The 23,141-nt window shown below is 42.1% G+C and overlaps 1 protein-coding gene and 1 long non-coding RNA gene across 2 annotated transcripts; both read left to right on the top strand.

The window, feature by feature from the left end:
- Window positions 1–1,435: 1,435 nt before the first annotated feature.
- On the top strand, window positions 1,436–4,222 carry LOC134991989 (E3 SUMO-protein ligase KIAA1586-like). The gene is made up of 2 exons (XM_063950757.1): window positions 1,436–3,658; window positions 4,041–4,222. The coding sequence occupies exon 1, from the start codon at window positions 1,436–1,438 to the stop codon at window positions 3,656–3,658; it is 2,223 nt and encodes a 740-aa protein (XP_063806827.1). The 3' UTR covers window positions 4,041–4,222.
- A 98-nt stretch (window positions 4,223–4,320) lies between these two features.
- Window positions 4,321–5,388, top strand: LOC135050807 (uncharacterized). Its single transcript, XR_010241834.1, has 5 exons — window positions 4,321–4,477; window positions 4,554–4,744; window positions 4,833–4,994; window positions 5,071–5,261; window positions 5,350–5,388. It is a non-coding gene; the product is annotated as an uncharacterized LOC135050807 (long non-coding RNA).
- Window positions 5,389–23,141: the final 17,753 nt, after the last annotated feature.

The raw sequence follows: 23,141 nt of genomic DNA on the forward strand, positions 1-23,141 counted from the left end.
TGGAACTCGCTACCCATTTGCCTGCCGTTCACAGACTGAAGCACGGTAAATCACTCTCCTAAAGATCCTTTTTGTTTTTTGTTTTTTTTAAATGTGCAATTAGTGTACAAGGTGGTAGTAAAAATGTCTATTCTTTTTCATAGGACCCGTGTACAGAAAGGACATCACACCTGCCGATCTTTGCATCTCCATACAGTGGAACTCGATGCCCATTTGCCTGCCGTTGGATGGAAGCAGATCTTTGCGTCACCGTAGAGTGGAACTCGCTACCCATTTGCCTGCCGTTCACAGACTGAAGCACGGTAAATCACTCTCCTAAAGATCCTTTTTGTTTTTTGTTTTTTTTAAATGTGCAATTAGTGTACAAGGTGGTAGTAAAAATGTCTATTCTTTTTCATAGGACCCGTGTACAGAAAGGACATCACACCTGCCGATCTTTGCATCTCCATACAGTGGAACTCGCTGCCCATTTGCCTGCCGTTGGATGGAAGCAGATCTTTGCGTCACCGTAGAGTGGAACTCGCTACCCATTTGCCTGCCGTTCACAGACTGAAGCACAGTAAATCACTCTCCTAAAGATCCTTTTTGTTTTTTGTTTTTTTTAAATGTGCAATTAGTGTACAAGGTGGTAGTAAAAATGTCTATTCTTTTTCATAGGACCCGTGTACAGAAAGGACATCACACCTGCCGATCTTTGCATCTCCATACAGTGGAACTCGCTGCCCATTTGCCTGCCGTTGGATGGAAGCAGATCTTTGCGTCACCGTAGAGTGGAACTCGCTACCCATTTGCCTGCCGTTCACAGACTGAAGCACGGTAAATCACTCTCCTAAAGATCCTTTTTGTTTTTTGTTTTTTTTAAATGTGCAATTAGTGTACAAGGTGGTAGTAAAAATGTCTATTCTTTTTCATAGGACCCGTGTACAGAAAGGACATCACACCTGCCGATCTTTGCATCTCCATACAGTGGAACTCGCTGCCCATTTGCCTGCCGTTGGATGGAAGCAGATCTTTGCGTCACCGTAGAGTGGAACTCGCTACCCATTTGCCTGCCGTTCACAGACTGAAGCACGGTAAATCACTCTCCTAAAGATCCTTTTTGTTTTTTGTTTTTTTTAAATGTGCAATTAGTGTACAAGGTGGTAGTAAAAATGTCTATTCTTTTTCATAGGACCCGTGTACAGAAAGGACATCACACCTGCCGATCTTTGCATCTCCATACAGTGGAACTCGCTGCCCATTTGCTTGCCGTTTATGGATGGAAGCACAGTAAGTCACACTCCTGAAGAAATGTTTTTTTTTTTTTTTTTTTTAAGTAATTGTAATATACAAAGTGGTAATAAAACTATATATTTTTGTCCCAGGCTAGGACCTGTGTACAATAAAGACAGTCTTTGGAATAATAAGTAATCGCAAGCTAATTCACAGATACATAATGAAAAGAAATTTGCTAAGTTATTTCAAGCCAAAAAATAAGGAAGTCATCGAAATAGAAAGTGTTGAAATTAGTGACAGTGACGAGTCCCATCATGGTGCTTCAGAGGATGCGAGTGGGAGTACCATAGACCCAAGTGTTGAACAGATAAATGCAGATTGTGAACAGCGTAAGAAAAGAGTACGAGATGAAAATGAGAGTTCCATACCCGACTGCTGGACAGATGAACAGGCATCCCAGTTTAAAGATAAATATGCCTGGCTAAAAATATCCAAAGGAAAAATTGGGTGTGATATTTGTGCTAGAGTTCAGACACTAGGATCTGGGGCTGAAACATTACGTGGATGTAGTAAAACATTATCCGTAGAATGGGCAACAAGCAATGTAGGTCCGTATGGTGACACAAAATCAAAGCAGCAATTATCGCTGCGTAAAAAAATTCATGACCACCGTTATTCAAAAGCACATGAGGCAGCAGTTAAGATGTTACAGGAAAAAAACAATAATGTTTTACCACAGTTAGTTGCCCAACAATACAACGAACATATTCAAACAACTGTAAGAGTTTTCAGAACTGCTTACCATGTTGCTAAAAATAACCGTCCATTCACAGATCATCCACAGTTAATTGACCTACAGGAAGCCAATGGATGTGATCTAGGAAAAATATTGCAGAGCAACGTTGTATGCACAGATATAGTTACTCATATTTCATCAGAAATGAGAAAGCGACTCATTCAGAATATAGTAACCTTAAAACCAAAAGTCAGCATTCAAGTTGATGAAAGCACAAGTGTCTCTAAAAAAACCACACTGATCTTATATGTGCGAGCAATTATGGTGGCAATGGCAGGTGAAAGTTCTGAAGATTGCCAACCCACAACTTTTTTTCTTGATTTAGTTGAGCTTGAAAGTACAACAGCCCAGGGCATTTATGATTCCATACTAGCCACTCTGAGCAAACATGGCTTATCAAAAAGTCTTTTGTCAGAAATTCTAATTGGTTTTGGAAGTGACGGAGCAGCAGTAATGCTTGGTTCTAAGTCTGGAGTTGCCACAATTCTACGTAAGGAGTTTCCAAACCTCATCAGTTGGCACTGCCTAAACCACCGCCTAGAGCTAGCTGTTTCAGATACAGTGAAGGATCTCACAGAGATATTTCACTTTCAGTCTTTTGTAGATAGTCTGTATACACTATACAGCCGTTGTCCAAAGAATTTGAGAGAGTTACAGAAGTGTTCAGCAGAACTCCATGACATTGTTTTAAGTATAGGTCGTGTACTTGATACCAGATGGGTTGCCTCAAGTTTCAGAACAGTATATGCTATATGGCGTTCATATCCTGTGTTGTTCAAGCATTTTCAAGAACAGGTGCAATGCAAAGGTAAAGAAAGCACAAAGTTTTACTCATTGAGTAGGCAATTGCAAAGTGAGGAGTTCCTTATGAATTTAGCCTTAATGTGTGATGCTCTGTCAGAACTTCGTGACCTTTCATTAGCTTTACAAGACCGAAATATTCACTTAGTAAAAGCTCAAAGGCTATTAGTGAGGCAGGTTCATGTTTTTGAGTCACGCATTGACAATGTAACAGGAATGTTCTCAAATGAGGCTTCTGAATCTATCTCGACAGGACATTTCAAAGGAGTAGAACTTATTAAAAATTCGAAAGTAAAAACCATCAGACGTGGACAGTTTTATGCTAGCCTAAAATCTAATATTGAAAATCGCTGTCTGTCATCAGAAGACAAAAAGTTTTACGAAGTTGTTAAAGTTATTTACAAAGACTTCTGGCCTGATGTCTTGCCAATGGAGTTTGGTGAAAAAGAGTTGAAAACCTTATGTGACCGTTTCCAAATTAATTTTGGAAAAACAAAGATGGCTTTCCGAGACTTCAAACACAACGGAGGCAAAAGTGTACCATCAGATTTGTTGCCACTTCTCCACTGCATACAAACGGTGCCAGTTAGCAATGCAGAATGTGAAAGAGGTTTCAGTGTGATGAACATAATAGCTACCAAGATAAGGAGTTCTCTTTCCATTCCTCACCTAGCAGAACTTATGATGATTAGCATATGTGGTCCTCCACTTCACTTATGGAATCCAGTGCCTTATGTGAAATCTTGGTTAGCAAAAGGCAGACGAAGTGCTCTTCAAGATGTCTGCCTAACACGACGGAGAAAAGAGGATAGCTCCAGTTTCCAGCACTTGTGGCGTTTGTTATAGGTGAGTCAAACATTATTGCTAATTCTTGCTTTGTCCTAATCATTATATACATTGATCTCACTCACTAAAGTGCATCTTTTACATGCTATAGGGTCCCCTGAATGCGGTTGTTTCCATTAGGGTTAGGCAGTGTAATGACTGGACCAATAGCTGCCATACAGTATCTTCATATAGAATGGCTTGGTCTTCAGGTTGCTCAGTTTAAGAGAAGAGGCTAAGGCACCTTTCTTATACCATCCATATTTAAGGGGCATTTAATGAGGGGAATCAGATTAATATTTTAGGGTTCTGTGGGTAGATCTGATGCCATGGTTTTATTATTTTCAAATAATATGTAATTGTATGACATGTACAATCCTCCCTAATGTTTACTCTCCTTTAGGAACAGGACAATGTTATAAAAGCACTGGGGCAGGCAAATCCCTGCAACCCGAATTGACACCTCATCTCCTACTTCCTCTGCGGGATGAACCTTCCAAAGACCACCACCTTGTTAGGACTCAGTCACCTGGGAATGGCAATGACCACCATCAAAAGACTTCGTCACCAGGGAATCACAGACTCAATGTGGTAAGTATCACTAGTGGTGTTCTGTGTGTAACTTCCCCCACCAAGCTTTAAAGTTTATATAAAACACACTATTCTCTTCATGTTCAGCTCCATCCACAGTGCCAACATAACAGCCTGACCACTCATCTCCTACTTCCTCTGTGGGGTGAACTTTCCAAAGACGACCACTGTATTAAGACTCCGTCACCTGGCAATGGCAACGACCACCATCAAAAGACTTCGTCTCCAGGGAATCAAAGACTCAATGTGGTAAGTATCACTAGTGGTGTTCTGTGCGTAACTTCCTTTAAAAGTTTTTCTAAAATACCATATTCTCCATTTTCAGCTCATAAGGTTTTGAAACTCCTTACGTAGAATTGTGGAAAATCCAGACTTAACAAATTGACCCCTCATCTCCTACTTCCTCTGCGGGATGAACCTTCCAAAGACCACCACCTTGTTAGGATTCAGTCACCTGGGAATGGCAATGACCACCATCAAAAGACTTCGTCACCAGGAAATCACAGACTCAATGTGGTAAGTATCACTAGTGGTGTTCTGTGTGTAACTTCCCCCACCAAGCTTTAAAAGTTTATATAAAACACACTATTCTCTTCATGTTCAGCTCCATCCACAGTGCCAACATAACAGCCTGACCACTCATCTCCTACTTCCTCTGCGGGGTGAACTTTCCAAAGACGACCACTGTATTAAGACTCCGTCACCTGGCAATGGCAACGACCACCATCAAAAGACTTCGTCTCCAGGGAATCAAAGACTCAATGTGGTAAGTATCACTAGTGGTGTTCTGTGCGTAACTTCCTTTAAAAGTTTTTCTAAAATACCATATTCTCCATTTTCAGCTCATAAGGTTTTGAAACTCCTTACGTAGAATTGTGGAAAATCCAGACTTAACAAATTGACCCCTCATCTCCTACTTCCTCTGCGGGATGAACCTTCCAAAGACCACCACCTTGTTAGGATTCAGTCACCTGGGAATGGCAATGACCACCATCAAAAGACTTCGTCACCAGGGAATCACAGACTCAATGTGGTAAGTATCACTAGTGGTGTTCTGTGTGTAACTTCCCCCACCAAGCTTTAAAAGTTTATATAAAACACACTATTCTCTTCATGTTCAGCTCCATCCACAGTGCCAACATAACAGCCTGACCACTCATCTCCTACTTCCTCTGTGGGGTGAACTTTCCAAAGATGACCACTGTATTAAGACTCCGTCACCTGGCAATGGCAACGACCACCATCAAAAGACTTCGTCTCCAGGGAATCAAAGACTCAATGTGGTAAGTATCACTAGTGGTGTTCTGTGCGTAACTTCCTTTAAAAGTTTTTCTAAAATACCATATTCTCCATTTTCAGCTCATAAGGTTTTGAAACTCCTTACGTAGAATTGTGGAAAATCCAGACTTAACAAATTGACCCCTCATCTCCTACTTCCTCTGCGGGATGAACCTTCCAAAGACCACCACCTTGTTAGGATTCAGTCACCTGGGAATGGCAATGACCACCATCAAAAGACTTCGTCACCAGGGAATCACAGACTCAATGTGGTAAGTATCACTAGTGGTGTTCTGTGTGTAACTTCCCCCACCAAGCTTTAAAAGTTTATATAAAACACACTATTCTCTTCATGTTCAGTTCCATCCACAGTGCCAACATAACAGCCTGACCACTCATCTCCTACTTCCTCTGTGGGGTGAACTTTCCAAAGACGACCACTGTATTAAGACTCCGTCACCTGGCAATGGCAACGACCACCATCAAAAGACTTCGTCTCCAGGGAATCAAAGACTCAATGTGGTAAGTATCACTAGTGGTGTTCTGTGTGTAACTTCCTTTAAAAGTTTTTCTAAAATACCATATTCTCCATTTTCAGCTCATAAGGTTTTGAAACTCCTTACGTAGAATTGTGGAAAATCCAGACTTAACAAATTGACCCCTCATCTCCTACTTCCTCTGCAGGATGAACCTTCCAAAGACCACCACCTTGTTAGGATTCAGTCACCTGGGAATGGCAATGACCACCATCAAAAGACTTCGTCACCAGGGAATCACAGACTCAATGTGGTAAGTATCACTAGTGGTGTTCTGTGTGTAACTTCCCCCACCAAGCCTTAAAAGTTTATATAAAACACAGTATTCTCTTCATGTTCAGCTCCATCCACAGTGCCAACATAACAGCCTGACCACTCATCCCCTACTTCCTCTGCGGGGTGAACTTTCCAAAGACGACCACTGTATTAAGACTCCATCACCTGGCAATGGCAACGACCACCATCAAAAGATTTTGTCAACTGGCAATGGCAACGACCACCATAAGAGGACTCTGTCACCTGGTAATTAGACTAATTGTGATTTGCATTAAACCTTTATTTTATATCATTACATTAAAAATACACTAACACCAGAATGTGACCTATTAAAAGTTCATAAGATCCTGTTTAGCACAGGATCAAATATACTGATGAGAAAAATGTTCTAGTAACGCTGCAATGGGTGTGTTTGTAAATACAAATTTTGTGAAATTACAATGATTTTCTATATTATATCTTTTAAGGATAAAAAAATCTTGTGATTTGTAAAATTAAAAAATAAAAGAACAGCTGATTAACATATACTGTATGGCTTTATAATTTAAAGTCCAACATCAAATGCAAAAACAATGGATATACTTGAAGGGGAGGGGCAGGGGTGTGTGGCATCTGACAGGTGGGAGGAGTTGGGGGTGTGGTATCTGCCAGGTGGGAGGGGTCGGGGGTGTGGCAACCAAGGATAGGACAAGGGGGGGTGAGTTCCACCACCTCTCTAGGACCACTTTAAGCACTGACTGCAACTTTATTCACATTATATCATGCAATAGTGTCTCTTATTCATCACGCAGTAGTACCACGTTACTCCTCACAGTAGTGCCCGTTATTCACATTACACCACACCAAATTGCTATTTATTCACATTAGACCACACAGTAGTGCCCTTTCTATACGTTTTGCCACCAAGTACTGTAGTACACCTTATACACATAATGACGCACATTAGTAATGCATTTCGTATGCAGATAGAGCCGCAGTCACACACAAGAGTTACTTACCCTGTGCGACGGATCCAGCGAAGAAGGTCCCAGGATTGACGTCAGACATCTGCCCTCCAAACGCCTGGACACACCAGCGTTCACCTCACCACGCCTTGGAAACAGTTAGTTGATGCCCCGGGACGCCTCCCGCCTGTCAATCTTCCTGCAATTGCCGCTGCGACCAATTTCTGCACTTGCGGCGTCGCTGCCCGGTGACGACCGTCGCTGGGCAATGATGCGCATGCGCATTGTGGGCGCCATGCAGCCGCAGTCCTGATCCGTTCGCACTACAGCGAAGAACCACTGTGTGCGAACGGGTCGGAATGAACCCCATAACACGAAAAGTGTCCGCCGTGCATCTCTAGTAAATTTCTGTGTTACTGCACTTTGGGTCTAATTCAGACTTGATCGCAGCAGAAAATTTGTTCTCTTATGGGCAAAACCATGTGCGGATATAACATGTGCAGAGAGAGTTAGATTTCTGTGCAGGGTAAATATTGTCTGCTTGATTTTTACACTGCAATTTAGATTTCAGTTTGAACACACCCCACCCAAATGTAAAGGGCCCCATACACTAGAACGATAATGCCCGATTTTACCCAATTTAGGGCATTCGGGCTGATAAATCGGGTGAAATCGGTCATTTTGGATGTGTTTCCGATCCGATCTGATGCACGTTCCCGTGAGGGTCAGATTGGCTCCCCTAGAGTGCTCCCCTAGTGCTGCACTTATGATATGTCGGTTCCCGCAGGCATGGCTGGTATCACATAAGATATATCGCATGCAAAATGTACCAAAATGTATGGAATCGTATGGAACCAGTCCCGGGTAGCTCCCATGAGTGTTCAAGGGAAATCGCCTCTGACTTCAACAAATTTGCTGCTGTAATCAGGTCTGTATTAGGCCCTTTAACCCATAGAATATGGGGGGAAAAATGTCATAATAATTTCTTATTTATTCTGTAATGAAGCCTCTTCCCTTAAAGTGGTGAACACTTTTATGGAGCCTATCTGCCTATTTTTGGTATGTTTTCTTTTTCTTTCCAAATGTAGAAGTTCTTTTTGAAACAGTTTACAGTAGTTACCCGTGTAGAAAGAATGTTTCAATAAAAGGCATCTCATTAACAATGCTTTACAAATAGTCTGGGTGCATTTCATGTATTTTTTAAATATGTTTTTACAATTACATCCCAGAAGAATTTAATAATTTGCTACACAAGTTCAAAGTTTAAACCTAGGGATCTGAAGGATGGAGAAGAATGATGGACTTTTTTGTGGGGTTACAACATATTACTTTACTTGACCATATACGGTATTCGCAGTGATATCAACAGTTTCTAACTTTAGCAGTAGAAATATATACAGGTTGAGTATCCCATTTCCAAAATACTTGGGACCAGAAATATTTTGGATATCAGATTTTTCCATGTTTTGTAATAATTGCATACCATAATGAGATATCATGGAGATGGGGCCCAAGTCTAAGCACAGAATTCATTTATGTTTCATATACACCTTAAACACACAGCCTGAAGGTCATTTTAGCCAATATTTTTAATAACTTTGTGCATTAAACTAAGTTTGTGTACATACACACAATTCCTTTATGTTTCACATACACCTTATACACACAGTTTGAAGGTTATTTAATACAATATTTTTAATAACTTTGTGGATTAAACAAAGTTTGTGTACATTGAGCCATCAGAAAACAAAGGTTTCACTATCTGTCTCACTCAAAAAATTCAGTGTTTTGGAATATTTGGATATAGGATACTCAGCCTGTATATATTTTTTTACAAAAGTTAACAAAAATTATTTTGTACAATAAAAACATGCATTCGGCTTATGTTGACTCTTGCCTCGATCATACACATATTCCCAAGAAATATAATTTAAAAAATTAATTAAAACCAAAAACAGAAAACCTTCCTTTAAAGTGGAAGTACCCAGTTTGGTGGTCTTGCTCCCTTGCCCAGAGGCCCGATCTACATTACTTATAGGCAATAACATATACACAATAGATCTAATTGCGCAAACGTCCTGATGCAGTATAAAAGTCAGTTTCCAATGTCAGTTTTTAAATGTACTTGCAACCACCTCTGATTCGGCCCAACCACGGGCTTAGATTTGCAATATGTAAGAGATACACATGGCGGGCGCACGCAATGAGTAAAGGTCTAATGATTTTTACTAAAACATACAAGCTAACGTACATTCAAAGAAAGTAATGTTCAGCCTCGCGATCCAGGGCCAGTCTCAGCAATTAGCGGTGGCTAGAGTACTCGGATCTCCCGCGCCCGGAACACGGACGATGACATCACCACTTCCAGCGTCCTCCAAGCTATGTCCAATGCGTTTCATCAAAGGACTCCATCAGGGGGTATATATATATATATATATATATAAAAGAACAAACAAATGTCCGGCACTCACGCTTATCAGCTGTATGCTGGTCTGGTGCACAACCTCTCCATGGAGCATGTAGACAAACGATACTGGTGGCACTCAGAATGAAATAACAGACGACAACCAAACTGGTTCCAGTCGACGTTTCAGGGACTGCTCCCCTTTATCAAGACACAACCAGTACCAATGAAAACAACATGTATAAATACATAACAGTAACTCACCAAACACCAATGGCGCAATTGGTGTTTGGTGAGTTACTGTTATGTATTTATACATGTTGTTTTCATTGGTACTGGTTGTGTCTTGATAAAGGGGAGCAGTCCCCGAAACGTCGACTGGAACCAGTTTGGTTGTCGTCTGTTATTTCATTCTGAGTGCCACCAGTATCGTTTGTCTATATATATATATATATATATATATATATATATATATATACATACATACACAATGTAATAAGTACAAAGAGCGCCTCCTAGTGCAATAATTGGAGCAACACCACTTTTGTGCTGAATAAAACTATGGCCATAATTCAGACCTGATCGCAAACTTTGCAGGTGGGGCAGATATAACATGTGCAGAGAGAGTTTTGGGTGGGGTGTGTTCAAACTGAAATCTAAATTGCAGTATAAAAATAAAGTAGCCAGTATATACTTTGCACAGAAACAAAATAGCCCACCCAAATTGAACTGTGTTATATCTGCCCCATCTGCAGTGCACATGGTTTTGCCCATTAGAGAAAGATTTTGCTGCTGCTATCAGGTCTAAATTAGGCCCTATGTGTGAACGCATACCAAAGAGAAATTTTTCAAAACTTGTGAAAAACCCTTCATGCTGTCGGTGATCCTGTGTGGACTAGCAAAAGATATGAGATAAGTGTTTGAAAAATTTCACTACGGTACGAGTGCACACATAGGGCCAAATTCAGAGCTGATCATAGATGTGCTGAAAATAGCACATCTACGATCACAATCTCTGACATGCGAGGGGACGCCCAGCACATGGCTAGACCGCCCCGCATGCCAAGCCCTATCTCCCCCTTCCCCCGCAGAGGTGCAAATTCATCGCAAGGCAGCAATGCTTTCGCACCCGGCGAGTAGCTCCCCGCCTACACAGCCTAGCTGAGGAGGCAGGCGGCTACTCGACATGTTTTGGGGTGCAGCGGCCACATGTGATGTACCCAGCAATGGTCCAGACACACCTGCATTGTCCGGAACACGTTACCCTCCCCAATGGCGTCTAAATGCTGCTGGCATGCCCCCTCCCACCCAGTGACCGCTTCTGCCTGTCAATCAGGCAGAGGTGATAGCACCAATGAGATGCTTTTGCATCTCACTGTGTGCGCGTGCACACAACACTATGGGCTTCAGGGAGTGATCACTGCCGTTGCAGCTATCAGCTCTGAATTAGGCCCATAGTTTTATGTAGCACAAAAGTGGTGTTGTTCCAATTATTGCACTAGGAGGCGCTCTTTGTTCTAATTACATTGCGAATTAAGAGGAGTTGGTGTGGACTTTAACAAGGAGCTTAGAAAAAGTAATTTTTACCATGAATGGCAAAAACAACAGGCGCTGTAACTGGGCTGGTTTTCTAAGCTGCTGTTAGGGAGGGGGCGATAGTCGTTCACCCCAATGGCATAAATATGAACAAAACAAGAAATACCAACTGCGCTAACATATAAATTCAGTTTTTATATTGGTTAAAATCAATTTAACAAGGAGCTTGGTCGGTCCTTACTAGTGGATCTTCCTGGGCTCATCCTTCTGAGTAAAATAATTCTCATCGACCTATAATCTTATATTATCTGTGATATACACTGGCATAGTGCCAAAACTGTTATATATATACAGGAAACGTAGACAGGCCCTTTTTCCGCGTGAGATTGCCTCATCCATATCCACCTCAGATACGGATTTATCTGACACACATCGGGGCAATTCCTCTCATTTTTTAGATACGGCCACGGCACCCACAGGCCTTCCACCGGCCCACGGGGACTCGCGAAACACCGAACGCACACAAGGAGGGGCGGCCATTATAAAAAGAAGGGGTCGCAGGAAGCAAAATTAGATTCAATATTTAATTTATCCAAACGAACACTTGACCAGTCTGAATTAAGTCTTCTTGCTAGAGGATTGTCTTTTATTCCGAAGTTTCCACATCAAGCATTTCAGGGAACCGTCGATCAATATCGGTTTGGGAGAAACCTTAGACTGAAGGAACATTTTGCGGGTCAGTCCAAACCTGCTGATAAGAAACTTTTTTTAAAAAGTTCCAAATTTGATCCTATTTCGCACAATCCGAGCATGAAGACTTTCCTCAGACTAGTCAACAACGATGTGCAGCACTTTAAGCCATCACACCTCTTCGACAATCTTACTCCTGGTGAAAGAACGGCAATTAAGAAATTGAGGGATGACACCTCTATTGTAATACGACCTGCCGACAAGGGGGGTGCCATGGTAGTCCAAGATTGGACGGACTACAACTTGGAGATTTGTCGCCAGTTGGTAGACACTAATACTTACTGTAGGGTCATGATCAACCCTATTCCTTCGATTAAAAAGACCATTTATCTGAGTCTAAAGAGAGGATTGGACTGTTGTTGGATTGATCAAGACACCTTTGATTTTTTGAGTGTAGAAGAGCCTAAATGTTCTACCATCTATACACTTCCAAAAATTCACAAAACTTTGACCAAGCCACCAGGGCGACCAATAATCGCAGCCGAAGGCTCATTGTTACAACCTATAGCCAGGTGGGTGGATTCTATATTACAGCCACACGTGAGTAAATGTCATAGCTACATATGCGATACTAGTGATTTTCTTAACCAATTGGGATCGATTGATGTACCCAGTGGTAACTGCCTTCTGGCCACCATGGATGTACAATCATTGTACATGATTATATCACACAGTGATGGATTGGAAGCTATCAAGGAGGTACTTACTAGAAATCCAGTCGGTAATGTACCCACTGAATATGTGTTAGAACTGACCAAGCTCGTTTTGGGCCTTAACCATTTTAAATATAAAGACTCGTATTTCCTGCAACAATCAGGTACTGCTATGGGTTCGAACCTGGCGCCCGCATATGCCAATCTTTATATGTCCAGCTTTGAAGAGACACACATCTTGCCCATATATGGCTCTAAAATTTATTTTTATAAATGATTCATAGACGATGTCTTCCTGAGTTGGGAGGACACGCATGAATCCTTTATTGAGATGGTTAGTAACATCAATACACTCAATAGTCCTGTTAAATTCACGTGTGAAAGCTCGAACCATTCGATTCACTTTCTTGATGTGACGGTATCCATCAAGGATGGTGTATTTGTCACATCATTATATAGAAAGTCCACCAATAGAAATACCACTTTACTGACTAGCAACTTCCATCCTCCCTCGTTAAAGGACAACTTACCCATCTCGCAATTTTTGCGAGTAATGCGTATTAACAATGATGGATTAATAAGGGATAACAGTTGGATGAAATGAAGCTGAGGTTTAGAGAAAGGGGTTACTCATCTAAGGTGATCAGTAATTGTTTACGCAAAGCTAGAAATATTTTTAGTAGTAATGTACCGAGGGTTGCCGCCAAAGATAACCGCATGGTTTTCACGACTAAGTTTGATAACTATGCACATTTCACGAGAAAAACATTGCGTAAACACTGGCCCATTCTAAAGTCCGACCAGGGGTTACCCTTTACGCATATGGATCCACCTATGATGGCGTATAAGTGAGGACCCAATTTAAGACAGATGTTGATGAGGCCGACGTTGGTACCTGAGACCAAATTGTACTTCCTCCAGATTATTAGTAGTAAACCGGGATGTTTTTCATGTGGAAAGTGCACCACCTGTAGATACTCACTGGTCCTACAATTCCACATCCACACTCTGGTAGGAACATAAAAATCAGGTTTCATCTACATTGCAAGCTCGATTTTGTGGTTTATACCCTTATATGTCCTTGTGGACTGTGTTATGTAGGACTCACTACCCGTTGTTTTAGAGAACGAATGGCAAACCATTGTTTGTCTATTAGAACGGCAATCCAAACAGGTACTACTGATAAGCCTGTAGCTCGACATTACCTACAAAGAGGACATCAAGTTGCGAACTTGAAATGTAGGTTAATTGACTGGGTTCCACCTCTACCTTATGGGGGGGACCGCACTCTAGCTTTGCATATACATGAGAGTTTCTGGATCTCGCACCTGAATACAGTCTCTCCCAAAGGCTTAAATGAGCATTCGGCCATGAACACTTTCCTATGAATTATATCCCTACGAGTGATTCATTTGTAATGACTGAATTAAGGGGTGATGTTCTGGTATCTGGAGATAATTTGGTGTATTATACTGACCATGTATATATTTTTTAGCCACTGGTGGCACAGCACAGGTTATATTTAAATAAAACCAATGATTATGTATCTAACACATATATATCTTCTGATAGATTAGTAGGACAGATAGGTGTCCCACTTATGTACAATTAACATTAGAAGTTTATGTTGAATATATTGTGCTTTGCCTTATATTTTATATAAATTATATATATTTTTTTGTGTGTTTTTCTTAATTAATTTTTTTGTCTGTACTCTTTGACTTCTAGGTCCCAAATATTTATTATCAATTGGTAGTATCCATCTCTGACCACAGTCACCTTGAGTATGATTAGATCTTATATGGTCTCAGTATCAACTGTTAGTTTGTATGTGACAATGTGCAGCATCTATAAGTCTATTAGCACGTTTTACACATGATCGTCTTTTCATTTCTTTTATTATTTTTTCATTTATTACTATCCCAGAGTGTAGTTTTCTCTAGTAGCCGAGTGGTATGTTGGTGACCCTTGGTATCCCGGCTCTGGAATGCATACTGAATGATGCACCCATGTCTATGGGGCACGCATGTCTTGAATGTTCACCTTATTATGGTGTGAGTGTTGCTAGCTTTGCGCTGCTTGTCAGCGCTGTATGTGAGTTTTTTTGAGCCTAAACAGCCTCCGTTTGAGTTGATACTGGAGCGCACTGAACTTCCGGTTTCCGGAAGTTGGAACGCAATGCGTTCCACGGATACCGCGACGAGCTGTTTGACTGGCTTGTTGTGTTTTTGACACTCTAATCTATACGCTCCCTGGTTTATATGGCTATTTAGGATGTTGCATATGTTCGGGTGTGCTTGGTACCTTCATTGAAACACCTTTGAGTATGGGGTAGGTCCCGTTTTTTATGCACACAGTACACTTCCGGCTATGGGGTATATAAGGTCATCACACTAGCTTTCTGGAGGTGTGGCTGTAGAGGTCTTGTGGGTTAGATTTGATTCTCTGAGGTGAGTACTGAATGATCTTTCTGGCTTGGAAGAGTATCCACACAGGTTCTCATGTGATTGTTATATGAGTTTATGGTACTGTCTCAACAGTGATTACCTCGGTTGTCTGATGTGCTGTATGACTGAGAGTTTAAGTAACTGCATATGTGAGTATTACTGTTTGGGTATACCCATTGGTGGCCTTTCTATACATATGTATATGGTTATATGTATATGCATGTGTATGTATATATATGTATATACATATATATATATTTTATTTTTTTTCTGACTCATCACTACAGAATCTCCTCCTGGCATTTGAATTTTAAGCCATACAGCCATTATATTGTCTGAAAACGACACATTGATTTTTTCTGAGTAAGTGCATGATACTATTATTCATTGACACACTGGTGTTGTTAGGTAGTTGCACTGTACTGCATGTTTTGAACATTCGTACTCAGTCCATGGTGTTTCACGCACATGGTGTCGTTTTCAATTCACGGTGAACTCTGACAGAGATGTGGTCCCGATCTATCTGACCCTCACGGGGGTGAATTGAGTTTTGTTGTTATAAGCTTTTGGGACCTGGTAGTCAATTTATGTTTTTGTTTTTGTCTGTATGTATACTTATTTTTATGTTTGTGTTTTTTGTAGTAATCAATATGTGATGCTTTCAAATTATTTTGTATACGGAAGCTTGTCTTGATAAAGATCCTAAATTGAGGATCGAAACGTCAACCACAATAAGCCTGATATCAACTGAAATAAAGTTATTGTGAAAATTGAAGCTGCTGGAGACTTTTTGACTGGACGAGTGCACCTCCACATTGTTGTACTCTTTCTAAATACTGTGGGTCTACCCGTTTAGGGAGATCCCCACTAGGAGCACCGCACTGTTGCTAACATCATTGATGCGAGTGCAGGACTATTCGTGTTATTTATATATATATATATATATATATATATATAAAATATACAGTGTGTGTGTATATATATATATATATATATATATATATATAAAAAAGCATAAATATATGTAGACATGATCATTTCTATATACAGCGTTACATAACATGTCAGCAATTTAGAAATAAGAGATAATAATGTGTTAATTTACAGTAAACTGATCAACAGATCATCAGTACAGGACATTCACTTTGTACAGCTATTTTGGAGATGGAACTGCTAAAAACTTTATAAATAATAGTTATAATAATTTTATCAATCAAATTCTTAGGGAAAAACTAACTACATTATATTATGAACTACACAGCATCTGCTTTTTCAATTTAGCTTTTTCCCAAAATCCTAAATATGTCTTTCCCAAATGAAAGAAATTATTATCTTCTCTGTGTAGAGAACATCCTCTCCAACTCTCAGCAGGCTTAAGAAATAAAGGATACAAGGTCACTGCTACATCTCGATCTCAAACGGGAAAGCATGCTGTGCTAGCCACCCAGGAGTTAAACCCAGAGCTGCTTTTTTTGAAATAATTAATTAGGTTTCATTTTTCTGAGTGTGTGTGTTTGTGCTTGTGTGTGCATGTGCATACTTCAATTCAATACTCAATAGCAAGTATGGCCAGATTATACTGTCCCTGTATTTCTTTTGAAGTAATACACAATAAATTTGGTAGTTGAGAAATTCCAAATGTAATTATTTTCCCCTGCTCAGCAAGGTATTTGAATATCATGCTGAGTAGAACATTTATCTCTAATGATTAATAGACTCTGAAAACGTTCATGTCTGTAAGTTCCGTAGCTCCCAGGAACACAGTGACACATACGATGGGTCATATATCTAGTACAGTACATATTGGCAGTTGGATCTTTAAGTTTTGAACGTATAAAGTTACTGGTTATCTTTGTAGACAACTAATTGGAAAAAAATAATCACATAGTAGTAATTTAAAAGTAGAGATGAGCAGGTTCGGTTTCCGCGAACATCACATACTGAGCCCGGATCCGAGTCCGGTTTGGGACTTCCTGCCAGACCCAGAAACCAGAACAAGGCAAAACGTCATCAACCCGCTGACAGATTCTTGTGGGTTTTGGATCCCATATAAAGAGCCGCGCATCGCTGCCATTTTTACTCCGGACTTGGAGAGTGAGGGAGACAGACCTCTGTCTCTCTCTGTTGGTGGTGGTGTCGGGTGGGATTAGTGTGTGCTCTGTAGGGGTGCTGCTGCAGTCACTGTGGTGTACCAGTGCTGTGTTAGGGGTGCTGTCCTGGCTGTCCTGGCTGCCACTGGTGTTTCATGTACTGCAGCTGTACATGGGTGTTGCTGTCCTGGCTGTCATTGTGTTGTACAGGGTGCAGAGGCACTGTCCTCCTGTATGCTGGAAAATATAGGGGTGCTGCTGGCCCTGTATGTTGAAAAAATTCAGGGGTGCAGTTGTTAAAAATTAAAAACACACTGCTTCTGTATGCTTTAAAATATAGGGGTGCTGCTGGCCCTGTATGTTGAAAAACTTCAGGGGTGCAGTTGTTAAAAATTAAGAGCACACTGCTGTATGCTGTAAAATACAGCGGTGTTGCTGTTCAAATAACATTACACTGGCCCTGTATGCTATAAAAATTCAGGGGTGCAGTTGTTTAGAATTAAAAGCATACTGCTCCTGTATGCTGTAAAATGTTGGGGTGTTGCTGATCAAATAACATTACACTGGCCCTGTATGCTATAATAATTCAGGGGTGCAGTTGTTAAAGATTAAAAGCACACTGCTCCTGTATGCTGTAAAATATAGGGGTGTTGCTGTTCATATAACATTACACTGCCCCTGTATGTTGTAAAAAGTTCAGGGATGCAGTTGTTAAAAATGAAAAGCACACTGGTCCTGTATGCTGTAAAATATAGGGGTGTTGCTGTTCAAATAATATTACACTGTCCCTGTATGCTATAAAAATTCAGGGGTGCAGTTGCTAAAAATTAAAAGCACACTGCTCCTGTATGCTTTAAAATATAGGGGTACTGCTGACCCTGCATGTTGTAAAAATTCAGGGGTGTAGTTGTTAAAAAATAAAAGCACACTGCTGTATGCTGGAAAATATAGGAGTGTTGCTGTTCAAATAACATAACACTGGCCCTGTATGTTGTAAAAATTCAGGGGTGGCCCTGTCTTGTATCCTGTAATTATTCTATTGTGCAGTGAAAATCAATGTACACTGGCCCTGTCTTGTATGCTGTAATAATTCTAGGGTGCAGTGAAAATCAATGTGCACTGGCCCTGTCTTGTATGTTGTAATTATTCTAGGGTGAAGTAAAAATCAATGTACACTGGCCAGGGGCGGATTGGGATCGAACACCAGCCCGGGAAATGTATGGAAGCAGCCCTAATTGGGACGGAATCTGTTACCTGTCAAGAGGGCGGGGTCACTCCTCAGAGGTCCTAATTCTGAGATACACACAGTTGGGGCCTCCTTTGCTTTACATTATGCTTATGTTTACCTGCGACTTTATGCATATGCTGCTACAATGAATATACAGTGACTGATATGCCCACTTTCAGTATCTACTGACACTGCTGTCATGCTTTAATCTACTTCTGGTTTTATTGATTTTTCATTCCTCAAACCCTTTTTTAACCTTATATGTTTCAAAGTACACACTACATACAGCACACTACAGGAAGGGCGCACACACTATATACAGCACAGTACAGGAAGGAAGCACACACTATATACAGCACAGTACAGGAAGGGAGCACACACTACATACAGCACAGTACCGGGAGGGGGTGCACACACTGCATACATCACAGTACAGGGAGGGGGAGCACACACTACATACAGTACAGTACAGGAAGGGTGAGTACACACTACATACAGCACAGTACCGGGAAGGAGCACACACTACATACAGCACAGTAGAGGGAGGGGCAGCACACACTACATACAGCACAGTACAGGGAGGGGCAGCACACACTACATACAGCACAGAACCGGGAGGGGGTGCACATTACATACAGCACAGTACAGGGAGGGAGCACACACTACATACAGCACAGTACAGGGAGGGAGCACACATTACATACAACACAGTACAGGGAGGTAGCATACACTACATACAGCACAGTACAGGGAGGGGGAGCATACACTACATATAGCACAGTACAGGGAGGGAGCACACACAACATACAGCATGGTACAGGGAGGGAGCACACACAACATACAGTACAGTACAGGGAGGGAGCACACATTACATACAGCACAGTACAGGGAGGGAGCACACACTACATACAGCACAGTACAGGGAGGGAGCACACACTACATACAGCACAGTACAGGGAGGCAGCACACATTACATACAACACAGAACAGGGAGGGTGCATCCACTACATACAGCACAGTACAGGGAGGGGGAGCATACACTACATATAGCACAGTACAGGGAGGGAGCACACACTACATACAGCATGGTACAGGGAGGGAGCACACACAACATACAGTACAGTACAGGGAGGGAGCACACACTACATACAGCACAGTACAGGGAGGGAGCACACACAACATACAGCACAGCACAGGGAGCGAGCACACACTACATACAGCACAGTACAGGGAGGGGGAGCACACACTACATACAGCACAGTACAGGGAGGGGGAGCACACACTACATACAGCACAGTACAGGGAGGGAGCACACACTACATACAGCACAGTACAGGGAGGGGGAGCACACACTACATACAGCACAGTACAGGGAGGGAGCACACATTACATACAGCACAGTACAGGGATGGAGCACACACTACATACAGCACAGTACAGGGAGGAGGAGCACACACACTACATACAGCACAGTACAGGGAGGGAGCACACATTACATACAACACAGTACAGGGAGGGAGCATACACTACATACAGCACAGTACAGGGAGGGGGAGCACACACTACATATAGCACAGTACAGGGAGGGAGCACACACTACATACAGCACTGTACAGGGAGGGAGCACACACTACATACAGCACAGTACAGTACAGGGAGGGGGAGCACACACAAGTAGTGAAACACAGACACAGGGAGCCAGCGCAGTGGAATCTGTCCCAGTGGCCAATCCGCCCCTGATTACCTACATAGCCACCACATTATTACACAAATAGCACCACATTACATGAATAGCACAGTGCTCATCGCATTACACAAATAGCACCACATAACACAAATAGCACTACATTACAGTTATAGCACCACACTACACTTATAACACCACTTTATACGACTAGTACCACATTACATGTATAGCACCTCATTACACAAATAGCACCACATTAAATACATAGCCACCACATTACATATGTAGCCACCCCATTACATTTAGGTAGCCACCACATTACATTCGTAGCCACCGCATTACATAAATAGGCCCATCATCATGGACAGACATTGGGCAGCTATAGGGCTGAAGGACTTTGCATTAGAGATTGTCCCAGGGCTGGCTGTGAGTGCTGCCTGATCAGCTGGCATCCTGAGAACAGGGTACGTCCTGCTCCTTTCCAGTCCCCAAACCATACATTGTGTCCGGGGATGCCCTGACCCTTATAACATCATGATAATGCAAATAATATAACTAAAAATAACCACTCTGGCCAGTTCAATGAGAAGCTAGGGTGGCGGCGGGTATAGTAAACCCGACTCCGACCATCGCTATGCTGCTGCTTCTGGGCCGGGTTAGTTGAAGAGACCTTTGGCCATGGCCTGAGAGAGGATGCTACTGGGCTGGTTAACTTTCTCCAGGTCCCCCATTGGTAGTACTGCTTTACCATTTTTCATGGCTAGCGGCACCTGGAAGTGCCTGCTAGCCTAACTTCCGTATTGCATTCTAATGAACCACAAGTACTGGAAGCAGTGTGAGCCAGCCCAGCCTGAGTGTGAATAGGCATGGCTGAGGAAGATATGGGCCCGGCCCATCAGAATCTGTTATGGTGTCCTGGTGGCCCAATCCGACCCTGACACTGGCCCTGTCTTGTATGCTGTAATAATTCTAGGGTGCAGTGAAAATCAATGCACACTGGCCTTGTCTTGTATGCTGTAAAATTACAGGGGTGTTGTGAAAATACAGGGGTGCTGGCACTGTCTGTGGTTGCGATGTCTAGGCCTGACCTTCACAACACTGTATGGGAAGAGGAGGCCCCTACCACCATTTGCACACCCCCTGCAAGTGCTGAGAGAAACACCGCCAGTCCAGTTGCTGATATTGAGATTGAGGATGTCACTGTAGAAGTACACCAGGATGAGAAGAATATGGGTATAACTGGTGCTGCGGAGGAAGCTGATGATGAGGATTCTGATGGTGATGTGGTTTGTTTAAATAAGGCACCAATGGAGACAGTTATTGGCAATGAGATGAAATAGCCCATTGTCATGCCTGGGCAAAATAGGTGGGTGGGGGGGGATTTGAGGGTGAGGATGACATCTTGCCACTGTAGAGCCAGTTTGTGCAAGGAGAAATGAATTGCTTCTTTTTTGGTGGGGCCCAAACAAACCAATCATTTCAGCCACAGTCATGTGGCAAACCCTGTCGCTGAAATGATTGGATTGTTTAAATGTGCATGTGTTAGGATCCACAGGTAGCGGATCAGTTTGCTGGCAGGTCTCGGTAATTTGGTGCTATGGGTTATAGCTTCGAACATGGTTCTGTTTTCATACAGATTAGCTGGTCTTTCCTGCCTCCCTGTGTGTTCACATAATGTGTTCACTAAGTAATTAGCTGTCTGTCTACAGAGCAGGTACACACATGCTTTTGATTTAGAATTACTCTCCAGGAGCTGTCTGATTGGGCCCTGCCTTATTTAAGTCACTGACAGCCCTGTGCTCAGAGCTGATTATACTGTCTCCAAACACAGACTTTCCAGATGCTTTTCAGCTTGCAAGTTTTAATGAGATTATTGCTGAATCCTTCCAGTAGTCAGCTCTGCTGGAGTGCCACCTTTTTCATCTGAAGGTTGGTAAAACCATAGACTTTACCTGCAGTGAGCTCCACATCGTTTTCTCCAGATTGTGTACCTGCATCTTCCTGATCTGCCTGGCGGTCATCTGGATCCTGCAATTCCGGCCTCCGGTCGCACCTTCAGCAAGCAAACAACAGTATCAGCTCACTAGCTACAACAACGGCGCAATCGCCGCATCATCTGCAGACAAACAACAATATTGGCTAACTAGCCACAACATCGGCGCAATCGCCGAAACTTCAACTAACTGATTACAATATCGGCATTAGCCGCAACATCGGCACAATCACTGCACCTTCAACAAGCAAACTACAATATCGGCTCACTAGTCACAACAGCGGTGCAATCGTTACATCGCCTGCAAACAAACAACAATACTGGCTCACTAGCCACAACATCGGCACAATCGACGCACCTTCAACTAACGGATTACAATATCGGCATTAGCTGCAACTTCAGCGCAATCACCGCATCTTCAACAAACTACAATACTGGCTCACTAGGAACAACATCGGTGCAATCGCCGCACCATCCGTAAAATTACTACTAGATCGGCTCACTAGCCACAACATCGGCAGAACTGCCACACTGTTTGATTACAAACTATTATACTGGCTCCCTAGCCATAATATAGACTCACTAACCACTTCCACAGCTCAATAGTCACTCTACGTTTCATTTATCATCACTGGCGTTCAGCCGCATCATCTGTGTTCAGCCGTCTCTCCTGCTTTGAACTCTGAGTGACTATCAGTCGCATCATCAGCATTCAGCCGTCTCTCCTGCTTTGGACTCTGAGTAATTATTATTTGTGTCCAGGTTCTTTTGTGACAATAAAGTCACCATTTCTTATTGTATTATCACTTTGCCCATGTCTCTCTCCATACAGGTAACTTTGGTCATCTGGGTACTGACAACCATAACAGCATGTCCTGTTTATACAACATAAGGGTGGGTGGGAGGAACCAAGGATAATTCCATCTAGCATGTCTTTTCTTGGTCTATCACATCATTCCAGGGGTGCTGCCTATGCTGTATAAATCCAGGTGTGCTGCTGTACTTGATCCTAGGTTTAAATGAAAGCCTAGAGCAGATATGAAACAAGCTTCAACATCACAAACAGATTTGTGAAAACTAGCTGCAATGGT

Source organism: Pseudophryne corroboree, chromosome 2, assembly GCF_028390025.1.
Source record: "Pseudophryne corroboree isolate aPseCor3 chromosome 2, aPseCor3.hap2, whole genome shotgun sequence".
In the NCBI taxonomy this organism is placed as follows: Eukaryota; Metazoa; Chordata; class Amphibia; order Anura; family Myobatrachidae; genus Pseudophryne; species Pseudophryne corroboree.